This window comes from Dipodomys spectabilis, unplaced genomic scaffold (genome assembly GCF_019054845.1).
Source record: "Dipodomys spectabilis isolate Male_0828 unplaced genomic scaffold, ASM1905484v1 ptg000067l, whole genome shotgun sequence".
Classification (NCBI taxonomy): domain Eukaryota; kingdom Metazoa; phylum Chordata; class Mammalia; order Rodentia; family Heteromyidae; genus Dipodomys; species Dipodomys spectabilis.
In genome coordinates, this window is record NW_024870744.1 from 2,780,202 (window position 1) to 2,798,730 (window position 18,529).

General features: G+C 50.8%; 1 protein-coding gene across 2 annotated transcripts in view; it reads right to left on the reverse strand.

Moving 5' to 3' along the window:
- Positions 1-819: 819 nt before the first annotated feature.
- Positions 820-18,529, reverse strand: part of Zer1 (zyg-11 related cell cycle regulator) — a 33,687-nt gene continuing 15,977 nt past the window's right edge. For both annotated transcript variants that reach the window (XM_042680961.1, XM_042680960.1), the window contains exons 9-16: positions 13,058-13,273; positions 12,333-12,374; positions 12,102-12,221; positions 11,225-11,340; positions 8,689-8,877; positions 7,619-7,716; positions 6,042-6,144; positions 820-2,344 (exon numbers count right to left, since the gene is read on the reverse strand). In XM_042680961.1, the coding sequence (XP_042536895.1) occupies positions 2,287-2,344; positions 6,042-6,144; positions 7,619-7,716; positions 8,689-8,877; positions 11,225-11,340; positions 12,102-12,221; positions 12,333-12,374; positions 13,058-13,273 (942 nt within the window). In that variant the 3' untranslated portion in view covers positions 820-2,286. The remainder of the gene's footprint in view (positions 2,345-6,041; positions 6,145-7,618; positions 7,717-8,688; positions 8,878-11,224; positions 11,341-12,101; positions 12,222-12,332; positions 12,375-13,057; positions 13,274-18,529) is intronic.

Here is an 18,529-nt window from a genome sequence, read left to right on the forward strand (position 1 = left end):
ATTTTTGAAAAACAAAGCAAAAAGGGGCTGAGGTGTGGCTCAAGTAGCAGAGTACCCGTCTGGCAAGTTAGAAGCCCTGAGTTCAAATTAAGTACAGGAAAAGAAAAAAAAAAAGGTAGAATGAGGGAGGAGGGGGGATGGTGGTTAGCAGACAAAAATGCCAAGCGCTGGGCAGTCAGGCCAGCTGTGGGTGTTAGCTGGCAGAACTTAGGAATTCCATCTTTGAGGATGAGTTGTATGGGTACATTACCGCCCCCCCCCTCACCCCAGCCCTTCTTTCTTGATGCAGCCGGCTGGCGGCTTGAGCACTGCAGGAAGAGCCTCCTAGGAAGGCCCACCTGGTCCAGGTTCTGCTTAGGGAGAAAGGAGAGGGTGAGGGGATGAGGTAAGAATGCCCAGGTTCCAGGAAAGCGGTGTGGTCCTGGTGATCTGGCCTACAATTCCAGGACCCGTGGGCAGGTGCTTCCACGGAGGCACTGAGGGCACAGGTCGGCCACACAAGCATGCAGGGGTAAGCCCAGGCTAGCCTGGGTGTTGCTGGAGCTGGACCCTTCACCATGTGACCCTTGTGGTTCCACCCTCATCCCTGACCCCTGTCCACTCCGAGTGGCCTGCAGGAGGAACCCTCACTCCCTCGTTGCCTCCTCCATCAGACAAGGTGTCAGCAGGGGCCCCGTTGGTCTGCTGGCCAGCTCTGAGCTGTCTGGGCAGAGGTGTGAAGAGAACACTGAAGAGCTGTGGCCCCTGTGGCCCCCCTCCCCTCTCCAGCAGGCCTGCCCACAGCCGCCACCCCTCTGCTCCCCAAAAACGACACTCTGCTCTTTGCACTTTGCACAAAAATGTATTTCTGTGACATCCCAAAGTACAGACATTTCCCTGGGCCCCAGACGGTGAAGCAATGCGATGTGAGCGATGTGAGCTCTGCCGCGGTCTGGCTGGGCAGAAGGGCCTGGGTCAGGAAGGGGTGGGGGGTGTCTGCCCTTGGGGAGCACAGGGCTAGGCTTCCTGCCCAGTCCAAGGGAGAGGTTTCTGGAGGAAGGGCCCCTGGTCTCGCAGAGCCCTGCTAATCTGGCCTGTTCTGGAGGCAGGAGTGACAGAATTCAAAACCAGGCCAGGGAAGGAAATGGGAGGAGAGAGCCCCACAGTGGCCATCAGGGGCTGCCTCGGCCAGGGGCTCCTCACCAGGGTCCCGCTCGGGAGGCCACATGGAGCTGCAGCAGGGAGGGGCACCAGACACTACATACAGCTTCTTCCAGTGTCCGCTGTACAGCACAGGGCCGAGGCCCAGCGGCTTCCTGGGACAACGGGGACGGTAAGGGGCAGGGAGGGCTGTCCAGGTGCTGGTCTGGAGGTGGCTGCCTCAGAGCTGTGGGGTCCTCTGGGCAGCGGGGTGCACCCAGGCTGGTGAGGCAGGTGAAGTTGTGCTGGTGGGAGAGGATGAGCACTTTGGACGCTGTGGGCAGCTGAGGGCTGGCGGAGGAAGCAGCTCCGGGCCCTGGGAGGTGCTGGCTTCCGGAGCTGGGGACAGGTCCTGGGTGTTTGGCAGAGGGACAACTGCATCTGCCCCTGACTTCTGACCACCCCTGGGCTGGGCCTTCAACAGCCTAGGGCCTGAGGGAGGCTGGGAGACAGCCTCTATAGCAGCATGGCCGCAGGCAGGCCTGGCCAGAAAGCAGCAGGCCACTCCGCCCGGGTCCTCCAGGTTGCTCTCCTGCCTTAGGTGGCCATAGCCCAGAGCACCGAGGCTTCTGGGAGACCCAGCAGGGGTTCGTTTGAATCCCCAAATCCTATCAGCCGCCCCCAGGAGCCCAGATGAGTACCTCAGGTGTGGGCAGGTGGCATAAGTGCTGGCGAGGCCCTGGGAAGGGCGGCCAGGGTCTGCGCTCACTGGGAGGGACCAGACACCCAGAGGCGTTTCGTGTGGCTGGAGTGGAAGCAGCGGTGAAGGCGGGGCGGGTGGAGAAGGGCCGTGTGAAAGGGGCGCTGGGAGGGATGGCAGTGGTGAAGGCCAGGGCTGCCTGGAGAATGGCCAGCGAAGCTGTGGGGCTCAGGAGGTTGCTTCTGTACAGAAATCATACACACAAAACTTCACACTGCCTAACAACAAAAATAATATATATATATAATATATATATCTCACTAATGTTAAGGAAAAGCGTTGCTTGTGCAAAAGTCCCCTCTGTCTCCTTGTCCCATGGGAGGCTCTGGAAGGCGCCTGCCCACTGGGCCACACAAGTGCTTCTTCTCGGCCTGTGGTCCGAACAGTGGTAGCCATGGCGAAGGCCTCTATCTGGACGTGTCCATGTTCTCCTCTCTAAAGTTACTGCACTGCTCAGTCACCTTGCTGGAGACAATAAGGGGAGAGAGAGCGGGCTGAGGCTGCGCTGGGCAGGGGTAGGGCTGAGCTCACTCCTCCTAGGGACCAGTGTAACTGGATGACAAAAGGTAGGAGTGATCCTGGCTGGGCCCTGGTAGTCCACACCTGTAATTCAACCTACTCAGTAGACTGAGATCTGAGGATTACCATTTGAAGCCAGATCAGGCAGAAAAGTCGGTGAGACTTGTATCTTAAGTTAAACACCCAAAAAATAAGCCAGAAGTGGAGCTGTGGCTCAAGTGGTAGAATACCAGACTGGAGCAAAAAAAGCTCAGGACAATGCCAAGGCTCTTAAGTTCAAGCCCTAAGACTGGCAGACACACAAAAAAGCTGGGTGGCAGTGGTTCATGCCTGTAATCCTACTCAGGAGGCTGAGATCTGAGGATTGAAGTTTGAAGCAAGCTTGGGCAGGAAAGCCTGTGAGGCTTTTTTTGGGGGGGTTGGGATGGGGTGGGGAGGGGGCCTGAACTCTGGGCCTGGGCTCTGTACCTTAGCTCTTCAGCTTAAGGCTAGTGCTCTATCACTTGAACCACAGCGCCACTTCTGGCTTTTTCTGCTTATGTGGTACTGAGGAATTGAACCCAGGGCCTCATGAATGCAAGGCAAGCACTCTACCACTGAGCCACCTTCCCAGCCCACTTCGTGAGGCTTTTATCTCCAATAAACTACTAAGAAAAAGCTGGGAAGTGATGCTATGGCTCAAGTGGCAGATGCTAGTTTTGAGCAAAAAGAAGCTCAGGGGGGGCTGGGAAAGTGGCTCAGTGGTAGAGTGCTTGCCTTGCATGCCTGAGGCCCTGGGTTCGATTCCTCAGCACCACATAAGCAAAAATAAAAAAGCCGGAAGTGGCGCGGTGGCTCAAGTGGTAGAGCGCTAGCCTTGAGCTGAAGAGCTGAGGGACAGCGCCCAGGCCCAGAGTTCAGGCCCCACGACCGGAGGGGCGGGGGGGGGGGGGGGAAGGGGGGGGGAGAAGCTCAGGGGCAGTGCTAAGGCTCAGATTTCAAGTCCCAAGACTGGGGGGAGGGGATGGGGGGAAGAGGGATGCTGAGCTTGAAGGCATGGCTCAGTGGTGGAGCACTTGCCTAGAAAGTACAAGGTACTGAGATTAAAACTCAGTACCACTAAAATAAATAGTGATGTGGAGGGCTGGCTCAGTGGTAGAGCATCTGTCCTGCACTGAATGAGTGCAGTAACTGGCAGAGCACCCAGGAAGCAGTACCTCTCCTTCCTTCCTCCCTACCCCTGCTAGCCCCTCACACACACACACACACACACACAGTGCACCTGTGGACAGGGCACCCGAAGGCCTGACCTTCCAAACCCTTTCCTTAAACAATGCCACCCCCTTCATTTCCCCTGCCCACAGATTTTCCTCCTCCCAGCAGCCCTGGAGATTTTTTTTTTTGGTCCGGTCGTGGGGCCTAAACTCTGGGCCTGGGTGCTGTCCCTCAGCTCTTCAGCTCAAGGCTAGCCCTCTACCACTTGAGCCACAGCGCCACTTCCGGCTTTTTTTCTTTTTGCTTATATGGTGCTGGGGAATCGAACCTAGGGCCTGATGCATGCAAGGCAAGCGCTCTACCACTGAGCCACCTTCCCAGCCCCTCCTCAATGTTTAAATGTACCTTTCACCCAAAGTAAGGGCAGAACCAGCCACTGCTTCTACCCCAAAACACCATCACTGCCTGGGGAACGGCTATGCTCCAGGGCCCTAGTCTAGATGAACGTTACATTATGTTCAGATTTAGGACCAAAGTCGATGGGCAAAGGTGACTATCCTAACCCCTACAATGTTCTGGAATGGATCCTGTTGGAAGGAAGGTTGCCACTGCTGATTATGACATGTGACATCCCTAAGCCCTTCCTTTTCTTTATCTTCCTTCCTTTTTTATTCTTTTTCTGGTCCTGAGGCTAGAACTCAGGCCCTGGGCACTGTCCATGAACTTTTTGTGATCAAGGCTGGTACTCTACCACTTGAGCCATAGCTTCATTTCCAGCTTTTCGAGGTTAATTGGAGATAAAGAGTCTAACAGACTTTCATGCCCCAGCTGACTTTGAACCACAATCTTCAGCTCTCAGCCTCCTGAATAGGATTACAGGCATGAAGTACCAGTGGGTACCTGGCTCTCTGAGCCCATTTGTGTAATCACTCATGGGGGAAGCAGAGAAGTGTTTTAGACCTAACAATGAATCACACTCAAAAACCAAAGGCAGAAGCTGAATCCTAGCTACTCAGGAGGCTGAGATCTGAGGATCGCAGTTCAAAGCCAGCCCAAGCAGGAAAGGCCGTGAAACTCTTATCTCCAATAAACTACCAGAAAACCAGAAGTGGCCCTGTGGCTCAAGTGGTAGGATGCTTGTGTTGAGCTGAAGAACTGAGAGACAGTGCCCAGGGCCAGAGTTCAAGCCCAAGGACAAAAAAAAAAAAAAAAAAAAAAAAGAAAAGAAAAAGAAAAAGGAAGGCAGAGGCGAGTGCTGGTGGCTCATAACTAAATCTAGCCACTCAGGAGGTTGAGCTCTTAGGATTGCAATTCAAAGTCAGCTCAGGCAAGAAAGTCCCTGAGACTCTTATCCCTCAAATTACCAAAAAATCTGGAAGTGGAGCTGTGGCTCAAATATTAAGAGTGCTAGACTTATGCAAAAAAGCTCAGTGACAGTGCTCCGGCCTGAGTTCAAGACCCAGGACAGGCACACACACAAAAGTCAGAAGACTCTAGCACATCTATAACTTTTTTTTTTTTTTCTGCCAGTCGTGGGGCTTGAACTCTGGGCCTGGGCGCTGTCCCTCAGCTCTTCAGCTCAAGGCAAGTGCTCTACCACTTGAGCTACAGCACCACTTCCGGTTTTCTGGTGGTTTTATTGGAGATAGGAGTCTCATGGTCTCTCCTGCCCGGGCTGGCTTTGAACTGCAATCCTCAGATCTCAGCCTCCTGAGTAGCTAGGATTACAGGCGTGAGCCACCAGCGCCCGGCTTCTTTTCTCTTTTCTAATGGTCTTCTGGCTTGAAGTCAGGGCCTGGGCGCTGTCCCTGAGCTCTTTTGCTCAAAGCTAGCACTCTATCACTTTGAGCCACAGTGCCACTTCATTTTCCTGGTGGTTAATGGGAGATAAGAGTTGCATGGAGTTTCCTGCCTGGGCTGGCTTTGAACAATGATTCTCAGATCTCAGCCTTTTGAGTAGCTACAATTACAGGATGAGCCACCAGTACCAGACTTTCTTCTTTTTGTGCTATTGAACTATATCCCAGCCCAACAAAGGATTTTTTTTCCTTTTTTCCCAAGACCTTCACAATTATACTTAAAGAGAAATTCCTCACATTCCACTTCAGCTGATTTCTAGAAGATACATGTATACCCACCTGGTCTTCTTGAGATGTCTTTGGCCAAAAATAACAAAGAACTCTGACCTGATCTGCTCAGGCTCTATGATGAGCATGGAGTCTATTGGTAATGACAGAGAACCAAGCTCACAGCTGAGGCCACTGATGCTCCAATTCAGTTCATCCAGTGCCTGCGGTATTATGGCAGAAATGACACACAGAGAGGCTTCCACAGGACATGTCTGTGCTCAACTCTGAGTGGGCCATTGGGAACTCTGGAAACCATGGCCCACTTTGTTCCTTTGTTCCTTATAGCAAGGCACCCAGCAAAAACCACAGCTGTCTCTTACCGAGCCATCTCCTTAGTTTCCTGTCTGGCGGTCGCCATCTTGATCATGTCTTTCAGAAGAGGCACCCCACCTTCTTTGATCAGCAGGGGGCAGTACTTGTCAGCTGTGGGTAAGAGCAGACAGCTTAGCCGGGCGCTGGTGGCTCATGCCTGTAATCCTAGCTTCTCAGGAGGCTGAGATCTGAGGATCACGGTTCAAAGCCAGCCCGGGCAGGAGAGACCGTGAGACTCTTATCTCCAATAAACCACCAGAAAACTGGAAGTGGTGCTGTGGCTCAAGTGGTAGAGCGCTCGCCTTGAGCTGAAGAGCTGAGGGACAGTGCCCAGGCCGAGTTCAAGCCCCACAGCCGACCAAAAAAAAAAAAAAAAAAAAGAGCAGACAGCTCATGATATGGGGAGGGGAGGTCTTCCGCTAGCCTCTGTCCCAGAAACCCACTCTCGCCTCAAGGACTATCCTAACGGGGAGGCCTGAATGAAAGCCTGTGGCTAGGAGCATCTGCCCAGACACAGGGTGTGTGCTCCTGTGTCTACCAAAGGGAGTAAGGACAAGCCCTTGGGGAAAAACATCCTTAAGTGAGGATCAAAGGTATGCCATTTTGCCAGGTGCTGGTGGCTTATACCTATAATCTTCCTTTTTTTTCTTTTTTTCTGGTTGTGGAACCTGAACTCTGGCTTGGTGCTGTCCCTCAGCTCTTCAGCTCAAGGCTAGCTCTCTACCACTTGAGCCACAGCATCACGTCTGGCTTTTTCTGTTTATGTGGTGCTGAGGAATTGAACCCAGGGCCTCATGCATGCAAGGTAAGCACTCTACCACTGAGCCACCTTCCCAGCCCGCATAGTGATCTTATGAAATATTTTCCCTGGATACTGATCACCAGATACTGGGTGTGCGCTTGTGGATGTGGGTATGAACTCATTTACTGAGACAGGGTCTTATTATGTAGCCCAGGCTGGCCTGGAACTCTCCATCTTTCTACTTTAGTATCTCCAATGTTGGGATTACAGACATGTGAATTTGTGCCCAGCTTGCTTGTATTTATTGTGTTGTTAATACAATACCACTGGGTGATTCTGGTGAGCAGTGAGGCTAGATGATGACAGGGAGGTATTGCTGTGTTTATTTTTTTGGCCCTGGGGCTTGAACTTTGAACCTGGGCGCTGTTCCTCAGCTCTTCAGCTCAAGGTGAGTGCTCTACCACTTGAGCCACAGTGCCACTTCTGTTTTTTTGGTGCTAAATTGGAGATGTCTCACAGATTTTCCTGCCCGGGCTGGCTTTGAACTGCAGTCCTCAGATCTCAGCCTCCCGTAAGAGGGCACGCAAGGCAAGCACTGTACTAGCTAGGATTACAGGCATGAGCCACCAGTGAGCGTCCAGCTGCTGCTGACTCTTATGGGGGCAGGAAGCATCAGAAGGCAGGCTGGAGCTCCATATGGGTGGGGCTGTGATGGGAGGGGCAGGGCCCAGGCCTTCCTGGGGAGGGCTTTGTTTGAGGCCCATGCTGCCCTGCCGCTCTCAGAGGCCCCCTCCTGGATGAGGCTGCCAGAGGCATGTTGTATGAACTATGGTAGGCACTCACGGTAGACAGATACGAGGTTATACAGGGCCCAGGTGGCCCAGTGCTGGCTGACAGCAGAGATGCCCTGGGGAAGGAGGCGGAGAATTGGCTCAAATGACCTGCAGGGAGAGAAGGCAAGATCACTTTGGACTCTGGGAATTGGAGAGTTAAGTCTTTTCTACTCCCTGAAGGGACCTAAGGACAAACATGGGCAAGCTGAGGAGGCCAGGCCCCACGGGCAGCTGGTCTTTTGCCCAACCCCATGTGGCTTCCACCAGGAACTTCCTTGGGAGCCAGAGCAGATAATGGAGGCAGAAGGAGTACAGACTGGAGCACCAGTAAAGAGGCCAGGCCAGGCCTGGGGTGGGGAGCAGAGGAAGAGTGACCACCACCAACAGTAGCCATACTGGAGCCAGGCTGGACCAAACGCCCAAAAAGTGGACAAGCAAAACCTCCTGGGCTAGCATACACAAGGCCCAACAATGAAAAGACAAAAGAACCAAACCCCTGGGAGCCAGTGATTCTGCTTTCTTTTGCTCAGAGACTACAGTCCTGGTATCCTCCACACAGCTGCCTAGACCCAATTCTCCCAAGTGAGTTAAACTTCAACAACCATCCATGGCTGGCGGTGGTGGTATATGCCTGGAATCCCAGCCTTCAGGAGGCTGAGGCAGGAGGACTGAAAGCTGAGGCTAGCAGGGGCTACATAAGGAGATGTAGGGGACAGCACAGTCACAGACGGGGAGGGAGACCAGGGCCTGGTGATGGCGAAGCAAGCGCAGCGCGGCGAGGGCTGACAACTCCTGATGGGCACCCGCAGTGCAGTGCACAGGGCTCCCTCAGGGGGCGCTGTCGTAGCTCAGTTCTATGTTGTTTCCTCTGGTTCTTACTTTCTCCTTTGTATTTCCCACAGATAAACATGTGCCAAGGATTTGTAAATGCCAAGCCTTGGGCACAGGCAGATGCTAGTGAGAAATAAAAGACCACGTGGCTGTGCGTCAGTGAGGACAGACAGGACAAGAGTGGGACCCGGGGAAAGTGGAGCTGGAGCAGCAGGGAGGAGAGCTGTGCCCTGCCCGCCCCACCCCTACCTGTAGTTAATGTTCCTGCGGGAGTTGGTGTCCCAGCTCTGGATGGCTGCCCACATACGCTCCTCCACCTCCTCCCGCTGGGGCTCACAGACACCCCAGGCCTCGGGCCCATCAAACATGATGTGGGAGAGGACTCCACAGGCATTGTAGGACACCTCGATACCATCGGCCTTGCTCTCCAGCAGGTGGCTACCAGGAGAAAAAGGAAAATAGAGCCCCCTCTCTTTCTCTCTTTCTTTTTTTTTTTTTTTTTGGTCAGTCGTGGGTGGGTCTTGAACTCTGGGCCTGGGCACTGTCCCTGGGATCTTCAGCTCACCACTTGAGTCACAGAGCCACTTCCAATTTTCTGGTGGTTAACTGGAGATATGAGTCTCAGGGATGTTCCTGCCCCAGCTGGCTTTGAACCGCAATCCTCAGATCTCAACCTCCTGAGTAGCTACAATAGTTTTTTTTTTTTTTTTGGTCGGTTGGAGGGCTAGAACTCTGGGCCTGGGCGCTGTACCTCAGTTCTTCAGCTTAAGACTAGTGTTCTACCACTTGAGCTACAGTGCCACTTCAGGTTATCTGGTGGTTTATTGGAGATAAGAGTTTCATGGACTTTCCTGCCTGGGCTGGCTTTGAACCGCCATCCTCAGATCTCAGCCTACTGAGTAGCTAGGATTACAGGCGTGAGCCACTGGCGCCCGGCTAGTGCTCTACCACTTTGAGCCATAGCTCTACTTCCTGCTTTCCAGTGGTTAATTGGAGATGAGTCTCACAGACTTTCCTTCCAAGGCTGGCTTAGACCATGATCCTCAGATCTCAGCCTTCTGACTAGGATTATAGGTATGATCCACCAGTGCCTGGACTCAGTTTTCTTTTTTAGGGGTACTGGAGTTTGAATCAGGGTCTTATGCTTGCCAGGTAGATGCTATATCACTTGAGCCATGCCTCCAACTTTTTTTGCTTTTTTAGGTAGCATCTTGTGATCTGGGGCCGATCTAAGATTGCACTTCTCTTACTTATGGCTCTCTGTGTATCTTATTGGTTGAGATGAAGTCTCACTAACATTTTGTCTGAGCTGGCCTTGAAGTATAATCTTCTCAATCTTCCCCTTCCTGAATAGCTGGGATTACAGGCATCTTCCAACCTCTTCTGCCCAGGCAGAAGCATCTATAAAACTCCAAGAAACTGGAAGTAGAGATGTGGCTCCAGTGGTAAGAATGCCAGCCTTGATCAAAGCTGAGTAAGTGCTCGAGGACCTGAGTTCAAGCTTCAGTGCAGGCAGGCATGCTTGCACGTGTAAGTGCGTGCGCGTGCGCGCACAAACACACACACACCAAAAAAAACAAAACAAACACACAATGACTCTGCCTATAATCCTCACTACTTAGGAAGGAGGCTGAGGATGGTGGTTTGAAGCTACCCAGCCAGAAAAGTTGGCAAGAATCTATTTCCAAAATAACCAGTAAAAGGATAGCTGGAAGCATGGCTCAAATGGTAAAGAACCAGTTGTGTAAGAAAGCTCAACAAAGTATAAGACCCAACACACACATATATAGATGGGTTAAAATTTAGGTAAGATGCTGGGCATCGGTGGATCACACCTGCCTGTAATCCTAGCTACTCAGGAGACTGAGATCTGAGGATGGTAGTTCAAAGCCAGCCCGGGCAGGAAAATCCGTGAAACTCTTATCTCCAATAAACCACTCAGAAAACCAGAAGTGGTGCTGTGGCTCAAGAGACTGAGCACTAGCCTTGAGCTGAAGAGCTGAGGGACAGCGCCCAGGCCCAGAGTTCAAGCCCCAGGACTCACAAAACAAAAAACAAAAAACAAAACCCACAAGATTTAGGTAAGATATCCGTTCAGCAGCATAGCACTAAGCACTCATTGTCTTCATGAACATCAGCTAAGAACATAAAAGAAAAAACAAAAAGCCAGAAGGGAAATCCCAAACAAAAGGCATGAACACTGCATTTATACAGAGACTGAGCAGAGCCATAGCCTTGGCCTCACTATTTCACCAAGGCTGTTGTGTATGAGTGCTGGGAGCTCACTTTGCACATGTGGGTGCATTCAAGGAGGCTGACACTAATGTCTAGTCATCTGGTGTCTCTTTATCAGATTCATTCTAAAGGGATCTCAGGTTACATAAGCCATAGTTACAAGGAAAGCATTTATGGTAGGCTGAAAGAATAAGAAACACTATAGTGTTAGGCACCAGTGGCTCACACCTATAACCCTGGCTACTTAGGGGGCTGAGATGTGAGGATTACAGTTTGAAGCCAAACCCAAGCAGGAGTCTGTGAGACTCTTTCTCCAACTAACCAACAAAAAACTAGAAATGGAGCTGTGGTTCAAGTGGCAGAGTGGCAGCCTTGAGGAAAAAAAGCTCAAGGACAGTGCCCAGGCCCTGAATTCAAGCCCTAGGACCAATACAAAATAAAACTGCTAAGAGCATTTGTAACAGTGACTACAGTTCTGCATAATTTGAACACAGACTACAGGTCTGCGCTTCCAGGCAGCCACAGCGTAAGAAGAGAGGCAAACACTTACCTAAAGACGCTGATGAACTGAGAAGTCATCAGCTGAGGCCTCAGCTCCTTCACCTCTGCCACGTTCCCCAGGAGCCCCAGCATGTTCCGATGTAGCTCCTGCTTCTCTGGGAATTCCTGGCAAAATGAGAGCCAGCGGGGACCACTCAGCCATTGGGGACCAATGGATTCCTACTTAATTACCAAGTGCCTGGTGGTGTCCCCTTGAAAAGTTTTGAGGGGGCTGGGAAGGTGGCTCAGTGGTAGAGCGCTTGCCTTGCATGCATGAGGCCCTGGGTTCGATTCCTCAGCACCACATAAGCAAAAAAAGCCAGAAGTGGCACTGTGGCTCAAGTGGTAGAGTGCTAGCCTTGAGCTGAAGAGCTGAGGGACAGGACCTAGGCCCAGAGTTCAGGCCCCACGACTGGCAAAAAAAAAAAAAAAAAAAAAGTTCTGAGGGCATCAGTCTGGCCATTGCAACTCCATAAGGGAGGAGTACAATAGCCGCCTGGCTTCTTTCCACAGCACCAGGGCAGAGCTGGGGCCATGTGATGAGGGAGTAAAAAAGCAGAGACTGTGTCACAGAACAAAAGCTGGGGAGAGCAAGCCAACGTCTGGGACAAGCGTAGCTCAGCCCACAACACGAGTTTGTGGGGTATGTTTTAGACTGACAGCCCATCCTGCTGGGCGGAGTGCTGTCCACTGCTATGGGGTGGATCCTGGTCAGCTGTGGGCAGTGTGAGAAATTACTGCTGAGAGGCTGGGGTAAGCCTTCCCTTGGAGGGGACAGGGGACCTCACAGGACCCGGCATATGTGAGGGCCAGGGTAGGTCTCTGGAGCTCCTGCTGGCTGATGTAGTCTATCCCATGGGATGTGGGGCCTGGGTGGCTGGCGGCACCTTCAGGCAGTCCAGGAAGAGCTTCATGCCGTTGAAGTTGAGGAACATCTCACAGTTGTCTGGCGTCTCATCGGTGACGTTCCACAGGGCGCTCCAGGAGAACTCCATAACCTGGTCACACTGGCGGAAGGGGAGGGGGAGACAGCTTAGCTCCTGACCCTGGACACGCATATGGGGCCCGGGCTAGTAGTCCGTCGGGGACAGGCAGAGGGTCCGGAAGCCCTGACTTACCGTCTTGTCCAGCAGCTTCTTCTGAATCAGCTTCAGCATGGTCTGCAGGCAGAGGAAAGAGCTTGGCAGGGGCCAGTGGAGCCAGGACCCCAGCGTGGAGGGGCATCGCAACCCATTCTGGGTAAATGCAGCCCTGCAGGAGCTGCCTCTTTTGGGGAGGATATTTGAAGGCATGCAAGGCCAGAACCCTAGGGCTGGCACCAGGAGGTGTGGTAGGCCCTGCCCTGACTCCTTGGCATGGTGGTGAGGTGGACTTGAGCCCATGCCTTCCTCTCTTCTTCCTGCGAGCTAGGCTACCTGTGCTGTGGACACCGGCAGCTGGCCCGCTCTGCTCACCACCTACACTGATGTCAGGCTCACACTGAGCACACTGACTCCATCCCAGCCGTGTGGTTCCAGGGACGCCTGCCACATTCCTGTCTGAGAAGGCAGGAATGGATTGTAAAATGGGCACTAATGGACCATGGTGTGGGGGGCTTGGGAAAGGGGGAGGAAATCCATGGGGGTTCAGCAACAGTCACTACTACTAAGGAATCTTTCCAGGGTTACCACTGGTAGCTCAGAAGTAGAACATTTGCCTAGCAAAGTCACGGGCTACACACACACACACACCCTGCTCTTTATCAAGACTAAAGCCTCCATACTTCAGCACAGCCTCCTCCACACTTAATGAAACCCCAGCCCTCCTCAGTGACTCACACCCCGGCGTGTCTGCTACCACATACCACAACGAAGCCCATCTTGCCCACGGCTTCCTTGTGGTCATTGTCCACCTGGCACACCAGGGCGTTGCACAGGTGCACGGCAATGCGCTGGATGGACTCATCTTGCCGGGTGGGGTTGAGGATGCTGAGCAGGAGCTCGTTGACACGGCGGTACTGGAACTCCAGCTCCTCGGGGATGCTGAAGTTGCACAGTGTCAGGCAGCAGTTCCGCTGCACCTGGGCCAGGACAGGAGACAGGCAGGGCACGTTCAGGGGCAGCCTTGGCTAGCCGGGACCCAGGGCTTCATGGAGGCACCAGGTCAACTGGAGCCGGGTGCTCCAGGAAGGCTCTCTGAAGAGGAACTCCATGGCTTTTTTATTTTGTTGTGTTTTACTAAGGCTATTTCAAAAATACTTTGCACCAGGCACAAGTGGTTCATGTCTGAAATCCTAGCTACTTAGAAAGCTAAGGTGACTCAAGAGGCAGAGCAAAAACTTTTGCTCAGGGACAGTGCCCAGGACCTGAATTCAAGTCCCAAGATTAGTACATACACACAAAAGTGTTTTAAAAACATTCAGAGACCCCACAAGTATACAATTTCAGAAATAATTATAAATTATAACAAACACCCAGCCAGGTGCTAGTGGCTCATGCCTGAAATCGTGGCTACTCAGGAGGCTGACATCTGAGGATCGTGGTTTGAAGCCAGCCTGGGCAAGAAAGACCCTCGAGACACTCCTCTCCAATTAACCACTAAAAAATCGGAAATGGTGCTGACTCAAGTGGTAGGTCACTAGTCCTGGGCACAAAGAGGCTCAGGGATGGCACCCAGGCCTGGAGTTCAAGCCCCACAAGTGACAAAAACAAAAAGCCTATATAACCACTATCTGGGTTAAGAAACATCACCACATCACCATTAGCACCAAAAATCCTCATCTGTCCCTTCCTGGCTTAAACTGTTACCAGGAAACCACTGTCACTGCTCCCTGCCTTTTCTGTTCAGCTTGGCTTACAACCTCAACTGGTTACATGCAGCTGATGTTCCTTTTCTTTGCACCACTGTACAGTTTTCCATCACGATTCTTCCATGTGTTCATTTATTCTCCTGCTGATGGACAGGCATTTGGTCACTGTACACACATGGGAGCTCAGGTGTCAGCAGTGTGGGTTTTTCTAGGGCACATGTCCCTGGGGCACCTCTTCAAGGAGGCTGTGCCAAGGTAGCTGCTTGGCCTCCTATTCTCTGTACCATTTGTACATTTGGTGTCTCAGCACATCCCCTTTTTCCTTGTCAGGTACTAGGCATTCATTATGCTTTATGTCATGTGATTCAGAGACATTACTGTGTGTGCACATTGTGTGTGTGGTATTGGGGCTTGAACTCAAGAGACTTGTACTCGTTTGGCCTTTTTGCTCAAGAGGGCATTCCACCAGCTTTACCCATACCTCCTTCTGGCTTTTTTTTTTTAATCATCAGTTGTGGGGCCTAAACTCTGGGCCTGGGCCCTGTCCCTCAGCTCTTCAGTTCAAGGCTAGCACTCTACCACTTGAGCCACAGCGCCACTTCTGGCTTTTTCTGCTTATGTGGTGCTGAGGAATCGAACCCAGGGCCTCATGAATGCAAGGCAAGCACTCTACTGCTGAGCCACCTTCCCAGCCCCCTCCTTCTGGCTTTTTGCTGGTTAGTTGGAGGTAAAAATCTCTTGGATTTGTCTGCTGGGGCTGGCTTTGAACCTTGATCTCCACATCCTAAGTAGCCAGAATTACAGGTGTGAGCCATTAGTGCCTGGCCTTGATTAACTTTTTGTTCTTTCTCCTAATACTTCACAGACACACATGTAACAAACACATACAACTTTTGCAGTGCTGGGAATCAAACCCAGGAACTCATGCATGCTAAACATTCAATCACTGAGCTTCATCTCCAACCAACCAACCATTTGTGCTGGTCCTGGAACTTGAAATCGGGGCCTGGGCACTGTCTCTGGGCTTTTTTTGTGCTTAAGGCTAGTGTTCTACCACTTTGATCGACAGCTTCATTTCTAGCTTTTTTGTAGTCAACTGAAGATAAGACTTTCCTACCTGGAATGGCTCTGAACCTCAATCCTAGGATTATAGGTGTGAGCATTTATGTATTTTTTAATTTGGGGGAAAGTTTATTTCATTCTTTATTTTTATGTTTCTGTTGGTCGTAGAGCTTGAACTCAGTGCCTGGGCACTGTCTCTGAACTCTCTTGCACAAGACTAGTACTCTACCACTTGGAGCCCCAGCTTCACTTCCAGTTTTCTGGTGGTTAATTGGAGATAAGGGTCTCCACAGACTTTCCTGCCCAGGCTGGCTTTTAACCATGATCCTCAGATCTCCCAAGTAGCTAGGATTACAAGCATGAGCCACCAGAGCCTGACTAAAAATGTTTACTTTAGGCCGGGTGCCAGTGACTCACGCCTGTAATTGTAGCTAATCAGGAGGCTGAGATCTGAGGATCTCGGTTCAAAGCCAGCCCAGGCAGGAAAGTACCTGAGACTCTTATCTTCAATAATCCACTAGAAACCTGGAAGTAGCGCTGTGGCTCAAGCGGTAGAGCACTCGCCTTGAGCTGAAGAGCGCAGCCCAGAGTTCAAGCCCCATGACTGACAAAAAAAAAGAAAAAAAATTTATTTTAAATTATAAAAGCAATACTTACCATAAACTTTCACATGTCACTGAAGTAGAAAGTCAATCTATTTTTTTTCCTTTATTTTCTTCCCTCCCTTTTTTCATTAGTGTATATTAGTTATATAAAGGTTTTTTTTCCACACAGGGACTTGCTATGTAGCCCAAGCTGGCCTCAAACTTTTGATCCTCCTGCGTAAGCATCCTGAGTGCTGGCATTACAGGAATACACCACCATACTTGTCCAAAGTCTCCATGTCACTCCTAAGAGGTGATCACCGTAAAGTTTGGTGGCATCCACAAGGCAAAAATAATTACATATTTGGGTTAGGGAAGTATAAAAGAATTTATCATGGGCTGGGAAGGTGGCTCAGTGGTAAAGCGCTTGCCTTGCACCCATGAGGCCCTGGGTTTGTTTCCTCAGCACCATAAGCAGAAAAAAAAAATAGCCGGAAGTGGAGCTGTGGCTCAAGTGGTAGAGTGCTAGCCTTGAGCTGAAGAGCTGAGGGACAGCGCCCAGGCCCAGAGTTCAGGCCCACGACCGGACCCCCCCCCCCCAAAAAAAAAAAAAAGAATTTATCATACAGAACGGTTCCAATTTTTTTTTTTTTTTTAATTTTTGCCTGTTCTGGGGTCTGAATTCAGAGCCTGGGCTGTCTCTGAGCTTCTTTGTGCTCAAGGCTAGCACTCCACAGCACCACTTCAGGCTTTTTCTGTTTATGTTGCACTGAGGAATCAAACCCAGGGCTTCATGCATGCTAGGCAAGCACTCTACCACTGAGCCATATATATTCCCAGCCCCAAATGACTCTTAAATCATCAGCATGCAGTGGATGTCTTTCCTCATAGGCTGACCGATGGTACTGTACGAGTCCACTGTGGAGATAGATGGGGATTACTTATTATTACCTATAAAGGAACCTGATCCCCAAGAACATTGTTGTCTCTCCTGATTTCTGCTTCATCAGATAAGGGTGCTTGTATTCATATCTTTTCCTTTTCCTTTTTCTTTTTTGTTGGTCATGGGGTCTGAATTCTTGGCCTGAGCACTGTCCCTGAGCTTTTCAGCTCAAGGCTAGCGCTCTACCACTTGAGCCACAGCACCACTTCTGGCTTTTACTGCTTATGTGGTGCTGAGGAATCGAACCCAGGGCTTCATGCATGCAAGGCAAGGGCTCTACCACTGAGCCACCTTCCCAGCCCTCGTATCTTTTTCTTCTTTGCATATTTCTAACCTTGAAGTTCTTAGACAGAAAGGTAAATGAATTTACATTCTGGCGGGTTTTGTCATTTGTCCCCCTCCCCCCCCCATAGGCCGCCATACCACCTATGTCACCAGTGGAAAGTGAGGGAGGGTACCCCCCCCTGTCAATGTTGATTGTTGTCAGTCTTGAGATTAAATGTAGCTTCCTGTTACTTTGATTTTCCTTCCCTGATAGGGTTTATTAATTCAGTTAGGAGTCTTCAATTGATATGTTTTCATTAGAAAAAATATTCCTCACCAGGCGCCTGGTGGCTTACACCTGTAATCCTAGCTACTCAGGAGGCTGAGTTCTGAGAATCATGGTTCAAAGCTAGCCCGGGCAGGAAAGTCTGTGAGACTCTTATCTCCAATAAGCCACCAGAAAACCAGAAGTGGCGCTGTGGCTCAAGAGGGAGAGCGCTCGCCTTGAGCTCAAGAGCTGAGGGATAGCGTAGCGCCCAGACCCAGAGTTCAAGCCCCACGACTGACAACAAAAAAAAAAAAAAGAAGAAGAAGAAAAGAAAAGAAAAGAAAAAATATTCCTCTTATCCAATTAGGAAATTAAAAAAGAACTACCACTCTAAAGGCCAGAGAAGTTGCTGGGCATCCATGGCTCTGGTCTGTAATCCTAACTACTCAGGAGGCTGAGAGCTGAGGATTGCGGCTCAAAAGTAACCCAGGCAGGAAAGTGCATGAGACTCTTATCTCCAATTAGCTACCAAAAGTGTCGCTGTTGCTTGAGTGATAGAGCGTCAGCTTTTAGATAAAAAGCTAAGGGACAGGACTCAGGCACCGAGTCCAAAACCCAAAACTCTCATCAGACCAAATCAAACAAGTCTGAGAAATGTGTGTCTTCCACCCAGCCAAAGCTATGGCCCCATCTGGCCTTTCTGCAGGACAATTTGGAAATAAGTACAAAATGCCTAAAAACTTATATATCTATTGCTTGAGCAATTCTATTTGTAGAAATGTCTTGGAAGGATCATCAGTTAAGTACAGTCAGTAATGAGTCAGAGATAAAGGTCAAGCTAAGGGTTTAACCCTGGAAGAGATTCAGTAACAGACACAAGGGCACAACCTTCCTTCTGAGCTACAACCCAGGGTGTGGGGCTTGGTCCGTGCGCAGGCTCTGCAGAGACCACACCGAATAGTGGAACCATTCAAACTAGCTCTATTCAGGGAGGAGATGGGACTTGCACTTCCTAAGAAACTTGTTATGGGGCTGGGAATGTGGCTTAGTGGTAGAGTGCTTGCCTAGCATGCATGAAGCCACAGGTTCAATTCCTCAGTACTATATACACAGAAAAAGCTGGGAAGTGGTGCCGTGGCTAAATGGTAGAGTGCTAGCCTTGAACAAAAGAAGTTCAGGGACAGTGCCCAGGCCCTGAGTTCAAGACCCAGGACTGACAAAAGAAATAACAACAAAATAAAAAATAAAATAAAGCTGGGCCCTGGTGGCTCACACCTGTAATCCTACTCAGGAGGCTGAGATCTGAGGATGGTGGTTTAAAACCAGCCGGGGCAGGAAAGTCTTTGAGACTCTTATCTCTCCAATAAACCACTCAGAAAACCAGAAGTGGTGCTGTGGCTCAAGAG